We start from the raw sequence: 13,361 nt of genomic DNA on the forward strand, positions 1-13,361 counted from the left end.
CTTGAGACCCATTCTTTTTCTTAATATTGAGGGCGCTATAACTAATTAGGCAACAACCAGAAAAATGGAAGAATACGCACGTGAACCTTGGTAAGTTAGCCGGTGAAATAAGACTATAAAAACGACATTAGGCTTTACTTATGAGAGAAAAATATAAAGAGGGAAGTCACCAAAAGTACCCGATTCGAGAAATTTCTTTATTTTAAGTTTTGATTATCCGCGTCGAGCTTTTTACCCGGAAAGTCAATTAGAAATTGGGGTAAAAAAATCAGTGAACCTTACAATTATTACATCATCTGCATCTCTGGCACTCTGCCCTCTAAGATTGGGAATGTTGTGCCTGGTGTTGTGGTTGAATTGAGCTGCTGGGTTGCATTAGCCCTGGTCGTCAGTAGTGTCTGCTGCACGGCTAGTAATGCTAGATTTGGAAATGGGAAAGATTTCCCGTATTCTGCCACCACGTTTTTACTCATTTTTACCAAAAAAACCAAAAGGAACATCTATTTTCTATTCTAATTTTTTAGTATTATTTAATTATACTATAGCCTAGGCCTAAATTAAACAGACTATCAATGTTATAATTTATATTAGTCATGTATTGTTAGTTGCGATAACGTAATCCTCCTCTGACAGCGCTGTCGGGAGGAGGGTTACGTTATCGCAACTAAATTTATATGTTAAAAACTAACGTCGTAATGGAACTTGAAAGTGGTAACTGGTGCTGGTCAGCTGGTGGCAGGATCATGATATGGGTATTTTTCCTTTTGTTATATTACCGATTATCAGTTCCCAAAAAATTTTGAAGCAATTGTTTTCCTCTCATCTCAAACTGGTATGTATCTTCATTGTCTTCTTAAAGACTTTACAAAGTTGGTGTGAAAATTCCATTTTTGCGGACTATTAAGATTCAGAATCAGCGAAGTGTGTTGTTTTGTTAGTTAGTTTTTAGGATGGCCAGATAGATGACCCACAGTACAGTGGAGTGAACAATAATAAAAATGATAATCAAAGCATTTATAAAAAAAAGTATTATTTTCTTCATAAAATTGCATAAATATTGACGCATGGTTTTCTCTTCTGTTTTGAACCTTTTAGTCCATGGAGGATAGTGGATGATTGTGGAGGTGCTTTCTCCATGGGATGCATCGGTGGAGGTGTTGTTCACTCAATCCTTGGAGCAAGAAATGCACCGTCTGTAAGTGAAATAATCCGCGGCACCCATAGGTATTGCTGTGGTACTCTGTGCTTTTGCTGAGGTGCCCTGTTCAAGGCTCCTGTACAAATTGACACATTTTCCTCACAGAAGTGTCCCTTTCTAGAGGGGAAAATGCTGTGCCCCTTCAAGAGTGAAAATTAAGGCACGACTGCTACTTAATAAAACTCCTTCCAACATCAGGGCCCCATTTAATGGATCTGCTTTATACCTCTGTCTAATTTGAAATCTTTGATACACCAGAAAATGTTGTTCAAATATTGATTGTGAGTCTGATAACTATCTTTTAATTTTTTTTTTAGTATCAAAGTTTACTCGCCCGGAGTGAGATAAATCGCATCTCAGGGCTTAAGTGCAAAATATGTTAAACTGTGCAAATTTCTCATTTTGATTAATATTACTTTTCAGTTAGAAAGTTGAGCAACACGTATTGCAGTCAAATTCAAGCCCTGAATGATCATTCTTATTATGACGCCTTTTTTTAAGATCGGTCAAATGCATTTTTATGGTCTTAAACTTTGTTGTTGGCAATTATATTCAATGATTTTCATTTTTATTTTGAAGGGTTTCACACAAAGACTGATTGGAAGTTTCTCAACAGTAAAACACAAAGCACCTATAGTTGGAGGTGAGTGAAATGTTATTTGTTTACTTCAGTGAGTTTTCTTTTCTTTTCAGTGTTGCATGGTTAGCACCATGTAAGTTGCGGTGAGACAGAATTGTGCACTATATAAGAAGCCACTATTATTATTATTATTATAACAATTGCACGCACAAGCCGCATACATAGGAATATTTATCTGATTTGATCAATATTGGATAATCCTATTAATGATCACCTATTTGTAATTTTGAAAGGAGTATTTATATTTATTTTTCCTGCAGGCAATTTTGCCGTGTGGGGTGGTCTGTTCTCAACATTTGACTGTGCGCTGGTTCACATCCGTAAGAAGGAAGACCCCTGGAACTCCATCACAAGCGGGGCATTGACTGGCGCCGTTTTAGCTGCAAGAAGTACGTGTTGTCCTTCTAACACTTAATTTTCAAAATCAGATTTAACATTAAAGCGGCATTGGTGTTTCATGTTTTACTTCTTCTTTTTTCTTTGGTTAAACAAAAACATTAGTTGATTAAAAAAAGACAATTTTATCATCATTAGTTCATATCTAGGGTTGGGACATTTAAACTGTAAACAATGTTCAAATCTGTTTCCAAATTGCCTTCACAGTTAAATGAAGCTGACAGTAAAATGAAAACATAACAAAACCAAAACTCAAGGTTAGAAAAATAAAGAGACCTTCATTTTCTTGAAAAAAATTCCCCTGATGCTGTCTAGTAAGAATGATTGACATCTGTTTTGTTGGTGGAACTGTCTTATGCTGTACCTCTTATAAAAATTAACCTCTTTTATTACCTGCAATTTGTTATACATTTTGCTTCGTACGCTGCCACATTTGTGGTTTTGTGACTGTGAAGACTGGTTGTCTGTTGGTTGTCGTGTTCTATTTTTAATCCTAGTTGCTCCTGGAAAATGTTTTTATATTTTTCCCCTTTTAATAGATTGACTCATAGCTCTGATTGAAATCGGTAGAAATGGTTAACCAAAGAGGAAGTCTCAAGTCCCATTTAACCATTTAGTAAAGATTAACGAAGTTGCCCTATTATAAACACATAAGTTATTTTGTAATTCATGTTTCTCTTTCCTAGATGGAGCAGTTGCCATGGCCGGCTCAGCAGCAATAGGCAAGTAGAATTTTACCAGAGTTTTGAGGGAAGGAGTCCGAGTTTAAAGTCTTCCTCAATACCTCAATAAGTGGCGTGTCCAAGCGGAGCGATTTAGAGCACCGGACTCAAGCTCTGCGGTTTCTGATCAGCAGAGTGCGAGATTTGAGTCATGGTCTTGGAACTTTGTTCTTGAGCGAGATACTTTACCATAGTTGCTTTGTTCTTCAGATGGGACATTAAGCCCTAGATTCTGTGATCTAGGATTGGTAGTGCACATAAAAGAACCAAACCTGATTGCATTTGTCTTCCTGGAATAATGTTCTGAAGTTTTCCTCCTGCATCTAAAACTTAAACTTTCTTCGTTGTCTTCTCTCGATGTGATTTCTTGGCTTATTAAAGGCAGTGGACACTATTGGTAATTGTCAAAGACTAGCCTTCACAGTTGGAGTATCTCAACATATGCATAAAATAACAAACCTGTGAAAATTTGAGCTCAATCGGTCATCGAACTTGTGAGATAATAATGAAAGAAAAAAACACCCTTGTCACACGAAGTTGTGTGCGTTTAGATGGTTGATTTTGAGACCTCAAGTTCTAAATCTGAGGTCTCAAAATCAAGTTCGTGGAAAATTACTTCTTTCTCGAAAACTATGGCACTTCGGAGGAATTTTTTTTACTGGTAACGGTAACCTTTCCCCATTACTCGTAATCAAGTAAGGTTTTATGCTAATAATTATTTTGAGTATCATTACCTATAGTCCCCACTGCCTTTAAGTGATTTTACTTAAAAGTTTGCTTTTTCTGAGAATCCTTAGCTTCAAAACCAGAACTTGTAGATAAATCAATAAATAGGACTAAGGTCCAGAATGACTTTGAGTTTAGAGGAATTTGCAAGGTTCCAATCTTAATGTAAATAACGTAGAGTTGTCTTTATTCATATCTTCCTCCCTCCAGGTGGTATTTTATTGGCGATGATTGAAGGAATCGGAATCCTGATGACAAGAATGTCTGCTGATCAGTTCAGACCAGGTATGGTTGGTGGGTGGTGGGTGGGGACATATTTCAAAAGACTGAAGCAGTTAGCTAAATTTACTGTTTTGTTTGTTATTGTACATGCAGCGATCAAGGGAGACCAGTGGTTGTCACCGACTGGGCCACCCAGTTGAGATATTGTGTTGAAGGGGTTTTAAACATTTTTCAACTCTTTCATGCACCAACCTATCGCTAGCGATCAGTTTAAATCCCTTCAAAAAAATAGTTGTAATACAAAATATATAGATCGCTCGACTGCACAGTTTTCAGAATGGAAAAGAGGAATTTGGGGTGCTAATAGAGAGGTTTCGCAAGTGTACGGATACACATACAGATACTGATACAACAACACTTTGTGTGTTTAGGTGATGTGTATCCGCAACTATCGTATTTTAATATGGGAGTTCATACACGTCGTAGATAAACGGATACTGTTTTGCAGACTTTTAGTTGTATTTTTGTCTCAGATCAAAAACATTTCCCATGGAATAGCTTTCACATCGTGCTTGATATAGATATAATTTTTTAGTCATTTGCAAGCAAAACAATGAAAAAATGCAGTGTATAAAACACGGGGTCTCTAATCGGTCATGTATGTCAGAAAATCACTCATGATGAATGCGAGCGCACTCAAGTGAAACATACCTATAGTTTGCAAAACAAAATTCAACACGTGGCTGATGTGAACGGATACGGTTATATGCTTGCGAAACCTCTCTATTTGCAAACAAAAACGCCCAATAATTGTGCCCAGCCTGGTTCATTATAATTTTACCAAATAAGAAGGTAACGACAACATTGTGGTGGTCATTTCCTGTAAGTGGATGTTGAGACCATGCAGTTGAATGGTCTTGAGGCGCCTTATCCACAGTTTCTTCCAACTCGGACAACCAGTCTCTCTGTGGTTAATTAGTGCCTCAATAATGCCCTAAAAATAAAACAAATTGTTGTTTTCTTCTTTCTTTCTACAGTTAATCCCCAGATGGAAGACCCCTCTCAGCTAGGCCCCAAGTCCCCGTCCTTCGGCTCATCAACACAGTACCAATGATGAAGAACCAATGCTCCTGATCATGTGTGTACCAAAAGAAAAATTAAACAGAAAACTGTGAGACAGGAAACAGCAGTCGAACTAGCCATCGCATGCTGCATCACGGTACCTTTTGAGTATCCAGCTACTGTTTCATGACCAACTTTATATCCTTGTAGATAATTAAAATACTGAAGTGAAATGATGGCTCCAACAGCTGATTAGTTTGGACTTTTGTATATGTCGGCATTTGGTGCTCGATATGTGGCATGGTTCCCCCCCCCCAAAAAAAAAAAAACACTTGAGAAAGGGGGGGGGGGGGGTTCTTCTGTACAAGAGGGAAAAAGTGTGTTTTAGTATGGGACATGAGGGGTGCACTCTCTGGCACATATATGGCATCTTATGTATGTCGAGTATAAATTTAACTAAATGCATAATAGGTTTATGTGATTAATACAAAAGTTACAGCAGGATTTCCACAACAAAAATGAAGTGTTGACAATTTTGGCGATTTCTACCTCCATGTTTACTTTCATTTAGCATGAGGGTATTCCAGAGTGCAAGACTAATTAATCACTACTCCGCCCATAATGTCACTTGGCGATACCATTTCTGACACCTTGGCCCAAAACCTAATTAACGGTCTTTCCGTATCCAGGGACATTACAATTTTTAACTTATTTTAATGATTGTTATGACAGATTTAATGATGTTTTATATGCCTGTATAACTTGTATTGTTTCCTACTTTGTGACAAAATTGCTTTAGAGATAAACCCCAATCTTCATGTAGTGGTGAAACTTGCAGAGCACTAAGAAACTTTCTTTCTTTTTTTTAGGGGGGGGGGGTGTTTTTGGGAGAGTGCCTGCTAAATTGGAAAATGCAGAGACCAAGTTATCAGTTCGTGTACAATATGCTTGTTAGCTTAGATGATCTTCCTGTCAATGAAAATCTGCAAACTCCTGCAAAGGGACATAAACACAAAGCTTGCAACAGCCAACCTCTCCCATAAAAACATTGGTGTAATGTATATTATGATGATGAATTGCACAAATCAACTGAAAAGATTGTGTTTCAGTAGCTAGTCACCAATACTTGTTCTAGTCATTGTGAAATCTTGGTAATTTGTATACCCCTCTGAGGTTGATTCACAAGGACCCTTCCTCACTCCCAGCAAAACCCACCACACAAACTGTCTGAATCTGATTACGATCTTCCTGATCCCAAGTATAGAATGATCAGTTTACTGACCAGTGCAGTCATCAGTCCATCAGAATCAAACAAACCATGCAGTTTGAGCTTGAGTGGTTAGGGCCGAGTGACTCGATGTTCTAAAATGCCTATAGACGATGTGACCTATGTTTACATTAAAACCGCCCTCTGTTGACAAAACACTATATACGTCATGTTTCGCCGGGCAAAGAGTTGCGTAGTCATAGTAAGATTGCATACACTTTCTAGCTGGCTGCCGACGGTATACGCGCGAATCATGTTATGGTTTTCGTGTGACGTCAGAGGTCACATCGTCTATTGTACATGTACATCCAAGTAATAGTTTCCAAGTACACGCATAAGTAGGGACAGGCCTAGCCCAGGTTTGTCACCTCCATTGCATACAACACGACAGACTGTGCAACAGAGATCGATGTTCTACCAGGGCTAGGACAGGCCTATCTAATAAAACGAAAAGCGCCAAGCTTTGGTGTTCACGCTTTTTTATATAGTTTAAGGGCAGATTTGCTGCAGCTGCTACTGAAAGTGTACATTATACTTGTGGGAAAGCAGGGCTGTAATCTGAGGCCCTTTATTAATGTGATTATTGTAAATGTACATGTATATGTTTAATAAAGATCTGTAACAATGTGTTATTGAGTTAAAGCATTGCTTGTCGTACTGCATACTTGATGTGTTGTGTCCGGACTGTGGTGCTTCATTTACACCAATAAATATTGAATGCAGCACCATACTATATTTGATACTCCTTACCAGGGCCCAATTTCATGACTCTTCTTACCGCCGAATTCTGCGCTTACGATCACGATTCCCTGCTCACGTGCAAGCGCCGAATTTCTACGCTAGCCTTGTAAGCGTAGAATGCCTAGTAACGTGGAGAACACGCGCGCAGAAGCCAAAATTCACCGCTAACCTGTGAAATACGCTTGCCGTAAGCACAGAATTCCCTGCTTCCGTAAGCGCCGATTCTGTGCTTACGGTAAGCAGAGCTATGAAACTTGGCCCAGCTCTAAAGTCTTCCCAAAGTTGAGTCTTGGTGCAAAATATTCCGGTTGAGTTGGTAAAACCATAGGGCCTACATCAGTCATCACTACACATGTTGCGATTCCACTGATGATGGCCGTGCTCTGGAAGCCAATAACCCGTCTGGGATTAGAGGGATGGGGTTCGATACAAGAAACCAACCCAAATTATTTTCCCCCATGAAAATGTCTGGTTATGCCACTACCCTATTACACTAAATAGATTGCCTCGAGCGATAAGTCTACTAATTTGGGAATCCAATTGGATGTAAATATGGGTGTGGGTCCAACCATGCAATGCACGCATCACTAAAAAAATTGCATTATTAAGATTTATCATAGGTTGATGATGTCGGGTAAATTGGGTCAACACAGTCTTTGTTCCAAGGCACACCAATAAGCAAGTCATGGATACAACATTTCTTTTCACCGAGACATTTACATGTGTCTATTTATTTAAATCCTTTAAATCCATAAAAACCCATCAAGCAAGACCTTTATCAAAGAGCAGCCATCTTTACATCCAATCAACATAGATCGACAATCGAAATAGTCTGCCCCCTTTTTGTTATGCACAAGAGTTACAACTAATGCACACAGAAAACAAGACAAACATGGCTGCCATGTGTTAAAGATCAGGCACCTAAAATTCCAATCCCATCCTTTCCAATTAAACCAAAATGACAATCCAAAGAATGTTTAAACTTTGCGATTTCACATGCTGGAGGAGGAACTGTCCTTTTCAAGTCCAACAAGTTCAAAGAGTTCTTGATGTGTTTTAATTGGTCAAGACGGTTGAAGTTGAAGAGTTTCTATGATCGTGGTCGTTCCTTCTTCTCTTTGTACAAGGCCCACAGAGAGACGTTGGCAACCTTCACAACCTTGAAGCGGACACCGGGGATGTCACCCACGGCGTGACCGGCACGGCCGAAACCTGCCACCAAAACCTCATCGTTTTCCTGGAGAAGTAAATAAATATATAAATATTTTATGAACAGGGTCAAACTTTCACAAAGATTCTCGAGTGCATGTAATGTTATGTATAACATTTACTTATTACAGCAAAAACCAGGTCATGATTCTTCACTAACAGGCCGTGCTTAGCTGTGTAAGAGAAGCAAGCCTAGTATTAATGATAAGTACGCATGCATACAATTTACAAGCAAGAAATTCACTAAGATGGACCACAATATTAACCAAACCCAAACAGAACACTTTATTGATTCAGTATGGACCTATATCATCTTCACATGTTTCAAGTGACTCCATTTTGAAAACCAACCTCAATGTAGTTGAGGCAACCGTCACGAGGAACGAAAGCCGTGATCTTCTTGCCGTTCTTGATCAGCTGGACACGGACACACTTCCTGATAGCAGAGTTAGGCTGCTTAGCTTCTACACCACTGAGGAATAGGAAAAAATAAGAAGAGTTTTAAGAAAATATTTTAGGAAATTCGGGCCACTTTGTTATAGCAAATCTTTCTGAGAAATCTAGAATTAAGTTAAATCATTTACTTTGATTTAACCCATATACACTGATGTGTGGTAGCACTGTATACTTAAACAATACATCCAATTGCAGTGACACAGGTATGATCAAGTTGGCTAATCAAATGCGAACGCAATATAAATAATTAATGAATAATAATAATAAATTATGTAATAAGTAGTACAACAAATAAGCAGTAATTTGATGTTATTTGAGGTTGAACAAAAGATAACATGTAAAACCTTTAAAACAAAACTGGGTAAGAATCTGACCAAACAGTCGGTCTTGTAGTTTAAAACTTCTACTAGACCAGAAATAAGACTGTTTGTATTTCCACACACAAGCACAAACAGGAGATCTCATTCCTTATCTCATGGTTAAAACCTTCATACCCAACAATATTAAAGGAACACGTCGCTTTGGATCGGTCGAGCTGGTCTTTGAAAAGCGTTTGTAACCATTTGTTATAAAATGCATATGGTTAGAAAGATGTTTTAAAAGTAGAATAAAATGATCTACACACATTTGCCTCAAAATTGCGTTGTTTTCAAAAAAAAAATTTGACTCCAATAAATGGCCGATCGTGTTTGTCGATGAGGTAAAGGAAACCACGCAATTTTGAGTGATACTTGTGTGGATCATTATATTTTACTTTTCAAATATCTTTCTAATCATATGCATTTTATAACAAACGGTTACAAACGCTTTTCAAGGACCAACTCGACCGATTCAAGGCAATGTGTTCCTTTAAAAAAGATATTTATCAGACTCAAAGTAAGCATTTCTTTTGGTATTATTCTTCAAAGACACAAGACCGTCGGACTTGTCCGGTTAGAAGAAAGTTTACTGGTTCAATGCTAAAAACACTAGCGTTGGGCCTGTGGTCTAGTGTTAATTTCGAGCCCTTATATATTGCCTCATTCTCACCCACGGAATTTTCCAATTGGATCACAAATGAAAAATTATCATCAATAGCACCCTGCATTAACAGGCCCGATACTTCACGGAGGCAATGAAGGCGATTGCCTCCATGCCCCCTGGTCATTGCCACAGTGCCCTTGAAATGATCTAGTAGAACTTTAAAATTTCCTCATGTCATGGGATGCCCTTTATCGATGAGAACATGCCTTGGTGCCCTTTCAAAAACGAAGCACACAGCACAGGCCTGCATTAAAGGCAGTGGACACTATTGGTAAATGTCAAAGACCAGTCTTCTCACTTGGTGAGTCTCAACATACGCACAAAATAACAAACCTGTGAAAATTTGAGCTCAATTGGTCGTCGGAGTTGCGAGATAACTATGAAAGAAAAAATCACCCCTGTCACCACACCAAGCTGTGTGCTTTCATATGCTTGATTTCGAGACCTCAAATTCTAAACTTGAGGTCTCGAAATCAAATTCGTGGAAAATCACTTCTTTCTCAAAAACTATGGCACTTCAGAGGGAGCCATTTCGCACAGTGTTTTATATCATCAACCTCTCCCTATTACTCGTCACCAAGAAAGGTTTTACGCTAACAATTTTTTTGAGTAATTACCAAGTGTCCACTGCCTTTAATGATGTATTTTTTGCTTAAATACCAGACAAACAAGACACATATCACATACGCAATCACTGCATCATCGACACACCAAACTGCACTAGAAGTGTAAGTAGTCACAGGTAAACTAACAATTTGGGAGTTTGCGCGCGTAAGTGAAATTTGACACTTTATTGTCTGAGATCCGAGTACTTAGCTTCTATTTTTAGTGAGGAATGCTAATGGGTTGACTTTGACCACAATGAACCAATTTTCTTATTTCGACAAGCCACTCACATCTTCTCAAGCACAATGCCCTTGGCGTGGGAAGCTCCACCGAAGGGGTTGGCCTTCAGAGCTGTTCCCAAGTGAGCTTTCTTGTAGCCTTTGTCGCTCCATCGCTGGTCACGGCGATGGGTACGCAATTTACGGGCTGTACGCAGACCTCTTGGCTTACCACTTCCTAAAATAGAAACACAATTTTAAAATTTAATTTTCATTCTCAAAATATTGATAAAATATACAGACATGTGGTGTACAATTGCTGGTAATAATTCAACTTAATGAATGAGCAATTTTTGATAGGAAACAAACACTTTTAACTGAACTCTGAAGTATTTTGTCCATAAAATTGTAATTACTAACAAATTTTCCTTGATTAAATAAGCGAATCCTGCACAAAATCCCTGCCAAACATTCAGTGTTCCTAGTATTCAGATTTCTGAAACCGACATAAATTAGGAAAGCATGCTTTAGTTTTTTTTTCTTCTAACCTTTGATGGGAATATTATTAAAATATAGACCAATTCCCCCCCCCCCCCAAACAACCATGTGTCGTTGTAAAGAAACACATTGGAAGAGTTCATATAAAACGTTTTTAAGTGAAGTTTTCATAATAATTATTGTCGTTTTTGACATCATGATTTTGTGCAGAATTTGCAGGGAAAATTCTGTATCCTGTCACCACTTTTACATCATTATTATTAAATATTACTGGTTATTTAAATCACAGCCAGCAGGCTGAATAAAAAAATACAGATTTAAAATCCAATTGCTTTAAAAGTAAAATTGAGTGGAAAAGTGGTACGGAAATCTGGAAATGTTTCCAAACTTGATTTTATTTAATATTTTTACAAAATAACGATTAATGTAGAAAAGTAATATATTCTAGCTAGGTTTTTAAATTCTAACATTCATGTTTGGCTGGTATTTTTAATTTTAATAAACGTAATAAATAATGATTTGTTTTATTATTTAAACTGAAATACCTAAATAAATAAATAAATGAATAAATAAATAAATAAATAAATAAATAACTAAATCTAAGGCTAAGGAAAGTCTCTCTAAATTATACAGAAGAAAAACTGTCGCCCTGGCATAAGAGTGAAGACAAAACAAACGTATTTAAGATGATGTGTCCGGTAACTGGACAGCTGCGTACACGCTATATACGTTATAACACTTCTCCAAGACCAAACCATGCCGACCGAGCGCAGCTGACCGGGAAATTATTAAAAATATGCCCATATTTAACCAAGAAATTATTCACATTTTACACAACAAAACCTCTAAGTTTTACATGATTTGTAATCTTTAAGAACTAAGGACTATAAAATGAATTGACAAGATGATATACAAGCAACAGTAAAGTAGATATATTCGGTAGAATTTGGCACGTGTTTTGGCTCACCCATTTTGGTGGATTGCAAAGAAACGAAAAGAACGAGTGCTTTATGTGTTGGTCACAAGAGGGCGCTGTCTATTAGCGAGTAGATCATTCTACTCGTACCCAAATTCGAGCAAAGCGATGCTACGAGTAACGGCAATAATTCTCCGCGTAGGAACAAGGTTGAAAGTCATATGATCAATCTAATGTCAGAGGTCATAAAAAAAGATTACGTTGGGCGCAGTCTCGGGATTTGCTCAATCTTATGATTGAACTGCGCAACCAACCTATGCCTTATGTACTTTAGCCGCAGTCACCATCATTCCTCTGAAATTAGTTTGACTTGCTTTGTATTCTCAATCTAGTTCCCCCTTTCTCATTAATTGTTGATTCGATAATGTTTTTTTTTAATGCATTGTGATGGTCCAAGGGTAGTACTAGTAGTGGGCGTGCTAAACATAGAAGGCGTTGGGATGAGGAGGGTCTTCAAGACCCGCCCCTTCAAGGAAGGCACTAAATACTAAACTCCACAGCGGTTCGGCCCATCGGAGAATACCCGAGAATACCCTTATGACGTCATTTTGCATATGCTTGCATCTTTTAGAAATGAAAATATTAACAACCAGGTCCCAGTGGTTAGTCCACTCTTATGTAACAACTCCCCAAACCTAAAGCAGTGCTTGCATCTTTTAAGCATGAAAATATTAACAACCAGGTCCTAGTGGTTAGTCCACTCTTATATGTAACAACTCCCCAAACCTGCTGCATGGGGGATCGTCGCGAACCGTGCCGGAATGTTCCGAGAGCACACGAAAAGTTCCGAACCGCTATAGAGGTTAGTTTTTAGTGCCTTCCCCGCCCTCGGGGATCCCCCGCGATAGGTCGAAAAGAAACTATGAGCATGGAGGAGTGCTATGAGTATCCGAATTCGGGGCAGAGGGCTTAGTAGTAAAACTCCTTTTTATATTCAAGTTCAGCAAATTCCCAGACTGCGCGGCACCACCTATGGTTCGGTGTATACCCCCCCCCCCCCCCGGCCCTTATTTAGAAAAGGCAACACGCGGCCAAAAAGTCTACAAGTTCAAATCCTCCGGTTCACTAGAAATAGATTCAAGTAGCCGCGGGAAGAGAGAAAAAGACAATTTGGTTGCACTTGGGGTGCATGCATATCTGATGGCCACACAGCTAGTAGTAGGAGCATGGAGGTAGAATTCTACATGTTGAAACATGGGCGTGACACGTGAGCTTGCACGTGTGCTTATAAGACAGTTTCTTCATTCCTATTGGTCGAGAGCAACGGCCGGGACAGTGTGCCACATCACGCGATCGATACGCGCGACGCGCACAGCATTCCCTTATAAGGAGTTGTTTACCCGAGGGGCGGAGGGCCTTACCATTTACTTTTTGACCAAAAGTGTTGATTTTTTTGACCGA

The 13,361-nt window shown here is 38.6% G+C and overlaps 2 protein-coding genes across 2 annotated transcripts; one reads left to right on the forward strand and one right to left on the reverse strand.

The window, feature by feature from the left end:
- Positions 1–24: 24 nt before the first annotated feature.
- Positions 25–6,865, forward strand: LOC139933997 (mitochondrial import inner membrane translocase subunit Tim17-B-like). Its single transcript, XM_071928252.1, has 7 exons — positions 25–90; positions 1,096–1,195; positions 1,778–1,841; positions 2,099–2,227; positions 2,921–2,956; positions 3,893–3,967; positions 4,942–6,865. The coding sequence occupies exons 1-7, from the start codon at positions 65–67 to the stop codon at positions 5,016–5,018; spliced, it is 507 nt and encodes a 168-aa protein (XP_071784353.1). The 5' UTR covers positions 25–64; the 3' UTR covers positions 5,019–6,865.
- Positions 6,866–7,671: 806 nt separating this feature from the next.
- LOC139954145 (small ribosomal subunit protein uS12) lies at positions 7,672–12,045 on the reverse strand. The gene is made up of 4 exons (XM_071953828.1): positions 11,952–12,045; positions 10,559–10,724; positions 8,535–8,655; positions 7,672–8,211 (listed from the first exon to the last, which is right to left on the reverse strand). The coding sequence occupies exons 1-4, from the start codon at positions 11,953–11,955 to the stop codon at positions 8,065–8,067; spliced, it is 438 nt and encodes a 145-aa protein (XP_071809929.1). The 5' UTR covers positions 11,956–12,045; the 3' UTR covers positions 7,672–8,064.
- Positions 12,046–13,361: the final 1,316 nt, after the last annotated feature.

The sequence above is a fragment of the Asterias amurensis genome, chromosome 2 (genome assembly GCF_032118995.1).
Source record: "Asterias amurensis chromosome 2, ASM3211899v1".
Classification (NCBI taxonomy): Eukaryota; Metazoa; Echinodermata; class Asteroidea; order Forcipulatida; family Asteriidae; genus Asterias; species Asterias amurensis.

Excerpts from the sequence above, each read along its gene's own strand:
- LOC139933997 (XM_071928252.1), top strand. The coding sequence starts at position 65 with ATGGAAGAATACGCACGTGAACCTTG. Across the intron at positions 2,228-2,920 it reads CGCCGTTTTAGCTGCAAGAA|ATGGAGCAGTTGCCATGGCC; the intron begins GTACGTGTTGTC and ends TCTCTTTCCTAG. Across the intron at positions 2,957-3,892 it reads GGCCGGCTCAGCAGCAATAG|GTGGTATTTTATTGGCGATG; the intron begins GCAAGTAGAATT and ends TCCTCCCTCCAG.
- LOC139954145 (XM_071953828.1), bottom strand. Across the intron at positions 8,656-10,558 it reads GGCATTGTGCTTGAGAAGAT|TGGTGTAGAAGCTAAGCAGC; the intron begins GTGAGTGGCTTG and ends CCTATTCCTCAG. Across the intron at positions 8,212-8,534 it reads GTTGCCTCAACTACATTGAG|GAAAACGATGAGGTTTTGGT; the intron begins GTTGGTTTTCAA and ends TTACTTCTCCAG.